This window comes from Odontomachus brunneus, unplaced genomic scaffold (assembly GCF_010583005.1).
Source record: "Odontomachus brunneus isolate Ranch 3 - 2012 unplaced genomic scaffold, Obru_v1 Obru_scaffold_049, whole genome shotgun sequence".
Classification (NCBI taxonomy): Eukaryota; Metazoa; Arthropoda; class Insecta; order Hymenoptera; family Formicidae; genus Odontomachus; species Odontomachus brunneus.
This window is the reverse complement of record NW_022639499.1, coordinates 1850809-1857331: the sequence shown is the minus strand read 5'-3', so window position 1 is coordinate 1857331 and position 6523 is coordinate 1850809. Positions and strand designations below refer to the sequence as shown.

The following is a 6523-nucleotide window of genomic DNA, read 5'->3' as shown; positions in this document are numbered from 1 at the left end:
TATATATATATATATATATATATATATATATATATATATATATATATATATATATCTTCAGTAATACGTGTGACTCATATGGAAACCTCGTATTTTCTTGATTTATATATTAGAGGTTGATGCAAAAAGTATTTACTATTACTATTATTTTAAGTATTACTATTAAGTATTACTATTTTTTTTTATTAAATTCTCGTTAGAGGTTTGGGCACTAAAAATACGATAGAAATTCTTTATTAGATGTCTAAAAGAAATGCTGAGTCATTTTGTTTATTTTATATTCCCCGAAATTATTAATCCATCAACACTGTATAATATTGTTCTCTATTTTTTGACTAACACGACAAATTTTTTGCACTAACTCAATAGATTTTGTTCTTTATCGTCTCATGTACACTTTTAATCGTATGTGTGATTTGAAAATATCATATCTTCTGGATTTTATTATTATTTTATTATTATTAGTATCAGCAGTTGATAATATTATTAGTATTATTAATACAAAAGTTTTGCTATTTTTCTCTTAAATTCTCGCGGGAAATTTGAGTGTTGAAAGGACTTTACACGAAAAAAATAGATTTGCTAATATAAGGACAACTAAAAATATTAACTGCAGGAGCAAATTTTCTTGCTTTCATAGCTTTCAAAGTTATTTAGTTGTGATAGCTAAAAGATTTGCTAATATAAGGACAACTAAAAATATTAACTGCAGGAGCAAATTTTCTTGCTTTCATAGCTTTCAAAGTTATTTAGTTGTGATAGCTAAAAGATTTGCTAATATATATATTAGTATGAAAGCAAGAAAATTTGCTCCTGCAGTTAATATTTTTAGTTGTCCTTATATTAGCAAATCTTTTAGCTATCACAACTAAATAACTTTGAAAGCTATGAAAGCAAGAAAATTTGCTCCTGCAGTTAATATTTTTAGTTGTCCTTATATTAGCAAATCTTTTAGCTATCACAACTAAATAACTTTGAAAGCTATGAAAGCAAGAAAATTTGCTCCTGCAGTTAATATTTTTAGTTGTCCTTATATTAGCAAATCTTTTAGCTATCACAACTAAATAACTTTGAAAGCTATGAAAGCAAGAAAATTTGCTCCTGCAGTTAATATTTTTAGTTGTCCTTATATTAGCAAATCTTTTAGCTATCACAACTAAATAACTTTGAAAGCTATGAAAGCAAGAAAATTTGCTCCTGCAGTTAATATTTTTAGTTGTCCTTATATTAGCAAATCTTTTAGCTATCACAACTAAATAATTTTGTTTCTAAGCAAAAAAATTTGTTCCTGCAATTAATATTTTTAGTTGTCCTTATATTAGCAAATCTTTTTTTTCCGTGTAGGAACTCAGATAATTATCACGACGTGAGATTTTACGATTTTTTAAATTATATTTATGAAGTAAATATATCGGGTATTGAATCAATTATTAAATTCATATCATACACAACAATGTAAATTTTGTGTTATATTGATGCAGCAACAAATTCACTAAAAGCTACACTCAGATTTTCATATCGCGTCTAACATAATGACATATTGTTTCTAGCAAGTTCTCATCATTTTTTTGTATTTCTTTCGTATTTCAATTTCGTCATTCTAAATATGTATGTAATAATGTATGCAATGATCTGATCAGTTACAAAATAACCCAACTGAATTGCTGAATGTCGTGACTTGACATATTCTAGGTTACCGTAAAGTTCATCTATTTTTCGAAGAGTTCTCCATCAGATGTCTAAGAAAAGAATGCTGAATCGAAGTTGTCGATTTCATTCGCGAAAATCATTAACTCTTCGATATCGAGTAACTTCGTTTTCTCTTCTACTCGACAAACACGAGCAGCCTCTCGCACCAATCTAAACAGATTTCCTTTCCCCATATCGGCACGAGAAAGCTCGTCGAGAGTGCCGCGTTTTCGCGTACATACGCGAGAAACACCCGCTGTAATTTCCTCAGCCGCCGTCTCGGAGCGCCGTCCGTCGCCTCGCGAAATCTTCCGGCGTGTTTTCATCGCGGATAAAGCTGAATTATCCAGAGTAAATTATACTGAGTGCCTCTTGATAACTACCCCTCCCCCCTCGAAAGACCTTCCCGGCGGTTTCGTGCAATAATTCACGATACACGGTGGCGGCGGCACTCAAGAAAATTACGCGCGGGCCGTCTCTTTACCCTCGGTAGCGCGCTCTCGCGCCACCCTCGCGCCACCCTCGCGCCACCCTCGCGCCATCGATAATATTTAAGCGGCCGAAGGACACCACTGGTACGGTACGTACCTTGACCACTCCTTCGTCAGGCACGTACTGAATCCTTTGCGACACTATGCTCGGCGGGGCGCGTATGTAGATGTTAGCGTAGCCGGTCAGCTCGGGAAAACCTTGCACGGTGGCCTTGCAGTAGTAACGTCCGGCGGTGTCCGGGCTGACAAAGACGCTTATGTTCGGACTGCTGGCGACCGATCGTTCCGAGTCCTCGTGGAACCACAGGATCTCCGGGGTGGGATTCCCGTCTACGTCGCACTGCAAGACCTCCGTGGCGCCGTAATGCGTTTCCACGGAGACCGGCGGGTGCCGAAACTGCGGGCCGTCTGAGAAATTCAATTTTAACCCGGGTCAGTTTCGCGAAATGAACTCGGAAAAATGTTACTTCCCGCCGTCTATTTTAGCCGCGACTTATTTCTAGAGCGCGCGAGACCGGCTGGTCGCCTCTCCCCTTCCCCCTTTCTCCGCAAGCGTCCCGCGCGCTCTAGTTTATACGTTTCTCACCTCTCCCACTCCTCCTACCCTCGCGATCGCGCTCGCGCTCGCCTTTAATACATCGCGCGCTCGTAAGTGCTCCTCGCTAAAACGAAATTTTCCGCCGCGCGGGTCCGCGCATGCGAAACTGGCGCCGCGCTGTGTCTTGCAGCCTTACTCCGGTGTGTTTGCTGGAAATACTTCCGGGAAAAACAAAATTATTCGCGGGGTCCCTTCGCGAGAATGGAAAACAGAATTGTTGGGCGCGCGCGCGCGCACACACACAAGCGAAACGCAGCTCGCGGGCACAGAATAAGCTGGCCGATATTTTGATCCTACTTTGTGGACTCCGATATTCCATGTAACGGCTATCTTGATACTCTGGAGCCTATAATGAAACTCTGTCGATTCTATTTAACCTGCCGGCTTCGCCGGGGGAAGCTTCTTTGGAAGCTACAAGTGACATTACTTGCGTTTTTTGCCATTTAGAAGCGTCAAGTAGGATTTTAGTCTCCATCTATATCACACATATTCTGGTCCTTCAGAATATACAGGCATTAGAAAATAATAAATTCAAAAATAGATCTAAAATTTCGACTCGCCTGGCAAGTAAACCTACTTAAAAGTTGCACTCCGATTTCTTTCTAATTTGGCACAAATAGAAGTACAAAAAATATTCAGGTCATATTTTTTTATTTTGGACATTTTGAGTTTCACAGACAGTTTTTTCTGTGAATGTTTTTTTTTATATCATATACACCAAGTACATCATCAAATTTACTATTTCTGTAATAGTTTATATATTACAATCTAACTTTCAGAAAGTTTTGCAAAAAGAAATATAATTTTGACGTAATTTTTTACTAGAATATTTTCTCCGTATACTTAGAAAAAAGCGTTTTGATAGTGACGCTTTCCTCTGAATAGAGTAACTTCGAAAATTTGAAGTTCTCATTTTTATTTTTATGTACAAAAATTGAGATTTTCGTCATTATTTAATTATTCTACTTTACTAAATTAAAATTTACTGATAAAAATTATTTATATATAATAATATAGTTTTTTAATATTTCTTTTTTTTTTTATTAAAGATTTTATATTTTAACCACACAGCAGTGTGGTTTAAAATACTCCCAAGTAATATGGTGACGTCAAATGACGTATTAGTGACATATCATTGACGCTAGGGACGTCATTAATGCGTCATTAAAACGTTATTTTTGACATCATCACGTTTGCTGGGCTTGGAACAACAAGATTCATTCATTTTAATTCAGATTGTGACTCAATGTCAGATTGTGAATATTTTCAGACGCAATGTGGGTTGATCTCTAATTATTTCAAAATTTTCACATTATCTCTGAGATATGGATAATACACCTTTAAGGCCGGTACTTACATCTTATGTCCAAGGTCTGGCTCTCCTCGCTTTTACCGACGTCGTTGTGAACTTCGCACTTGACAGTCGCGTCGTGCAGTTCGCGCGTGGCGTTGTGAATGATCATCTCCGTGGTGTAGTCCCCGATCACTTTTTTCTTGTTGATGAACCACCTGCGGAAAAAGCGAGGGCAATTTAGAGACGAGGGCAGTGAAGTGTGAATTTTCTCCGCGCGTAATAATTCCGACATTCGCGGTTGTAATAAGCCGTGACAGCATCGAAAAATCGCGGATTATCAGGCATTTTTCACGACTCGCGTATCGCACGCTCTTCTACCTCTGTCGTTTCGATATTCTCGCCTCACCTTTCGCTATCTCTCCCTTCGGATCAATACGGCTTTTAATAGTCGCGCGATGCAGTCAAACGATTATTTCTGCATCTCGACGCCAGGGCAAACGTGTTTTCTCGTCAATCCCCGTCACGTATATATGAGACGTTTCCTTATATAAAGTCGCGTTACAGCACACACATACACGCAGAAAAATATCATTACACTGCTAAGCAACGCGATCATTTACTTTCCTTCTTTACTTTCTTTCTTTGAAGTAATGGTTATCTTCTCAACAAATTTTCTTAAATATTTTTAAATATTTGATAATATTTTCTTGGTAATAGTCGCAAAATATACTCATCAAAAATTTAAGAAGGGCACGTTATTATGCACACAAAAGAAGAATTTTTATTTTCCTTACAGGGATATTAGAAAACTTAATTAAAGAAAAAGGTTGGTTTAATGTTCTGTGCCCTTTGAGTAAACTGAGTTTTTGTTTTGATTTATATTCTTGGTTAAAATGCTAAATTGACCAAAATTCAAAATATATTCTGAAACTTAATAAGTTTAATCAAGAATATTAAATTAAAATAAAAATTCCGTTTGTTGCATAAAGTAGAATCTGCTTTTTTCTTCGATTATTATTAAATTTGACACATAAACTTACGAAATGTTTGAAATAAATAACTGTCATTTAAAAGCAGTATGTATTTTTCTGTGTGAAAATTTACTTATTCCTTCGATAACCACGTAGAATCGTTTTAATAACTTTAATAATTTAATTAATTAATAATCGGGTGCGAATAATTTTTCTTCAATTTCAATTTCCCAACTTCCAGAATTCAAAAGGATATAATCTCATTATTAGCGGAATCCTTTTACGACTTCCAAAGAATTCTTTTCAAAAAGGAAAAAAAAAGGAATAAGAAAAAAATTCTAAACGCAATTTTCTTAAAATTAGAGAAATTTCGTGTTTTATTTAAAGTACAAATCTTGTTCTCAATAAAAATTTCTCCTAATGAGAGAGTATTCTGTTTCACAAGCAAACATATTCTCCTTTCATAGGAAACAGCATCTTGCAATTAGAGTTCTTTTTTGTGTACGCTGGGATTTTCCTTTTAGAAGAATCCTGTTGAGAGATCGTATTCTGGATTGTGTAGCAAGTAATAGCGAATCTCTTGGCCACAATGAAACGATTATACTTTTGTATCGTTATAATTTTGCGAACAACGCATGCGAAGAACGGCAGGAAAAGCGCAGATCGGAACGGCGCATAATACGTTGTGCTTCATGAAGTCGTAACGACATAAAGATACAGTCGTTCCATTTCACGAGAAAAATTCGAAATTACTTATTACACAACCCAAGACGTAAGATAGTTTTGTTGGGGATGAGCTGGTGTTTTTTTTGGACGCGAACGTTCTCCCGCGCAATCCACCTCACCTCACCTGAATATTACATCCCAAGTTTCGTATTAAGATGTTACCCAATTCAGGTGTCTGAGACTGAGGAGGAGGAGGAGAGCGGGAACGCATACACGCGTTCCTTATTTACTCCGATATCCGACGAGCTCTCCACCTTGCTTTTCATCCGTAGTCATTTATAATCCAAAAACCGCCGACGTCTCGGCGTTCCCGCCAACGAGAGGTCGACCGCGGTACGACGAGGAAATGAAAGGCTGCAAATTTCGCGACGTCGATTTCGCAGCGTCTTCTGTGCACACGACGCGCGCGCGTATTCGCGACGCTCTCCCGCCGCGCGAAGTAGCTTCGCCCTCTGCCAGACTGCGGAGGAGCGTCCTCGTAGGGCTCGAGCGATTTATCTCGAGCATCGTTTGGCCGCGCGCACAATCGACGAAAAGAGCCTCGGCGTCGTCTCGAATGGTAATAAACGGGCGAGAGGGCAGACTGCGCTTTTCACGGGGGGCTGGACGGGGGCAGGGGGGAGAAACGGCCTTCGCGTACAATCAGTGGTAAGGAGAGAGGAGCCGAATCGAACTGGGACGACGACTTACCGAGCTCTCGTGTGTCTCTAAGAGAGAGAGAGAGAGAGAGAGAGAGAGAGAGAGAGAGAGAGAG

At 38.3% G+C, this 6523-nt stretch overlaps 2 protein-coding genes across 5 annotated transcripts in view; one reads left to right on the top strand and one right to left on the bottom strand.

Moving 5' to 3' along the window:
* The window catches only part of LOC116845164, a 414324-nt gene that overhangs the window by 3336 nt on the left and 404465 nt on the right, over nt 1-6523 (top strand). The window lies entirely within an intron of this gene.
* Nucleotides 1-6523, bottom strand: part of LOC116845162 (irregular chiasm C-roughest protein-like) — a 323432-nt gene that overhangs the window by 22344 nt on the left and 294565 nt on the right. For all 4 annotated transcript variants that reach the window (XM_032817543.1, XM_032817540.1, XM_032817542.1 and 1 more), the window contains 2 exons: nt 4136-4287; nt 2278-2588 (listed from right to left, as the gene is read on the bottom strand). In XM_032817543.1, the coding sequence (XP_032673434.1) occupies nt 2278-2588; nt 4136-4287 (463 nt within the window). The remainder of the gene's footprint in view (nt 1-2277; nt 2589-4135; nt 4288-6523) is intronic.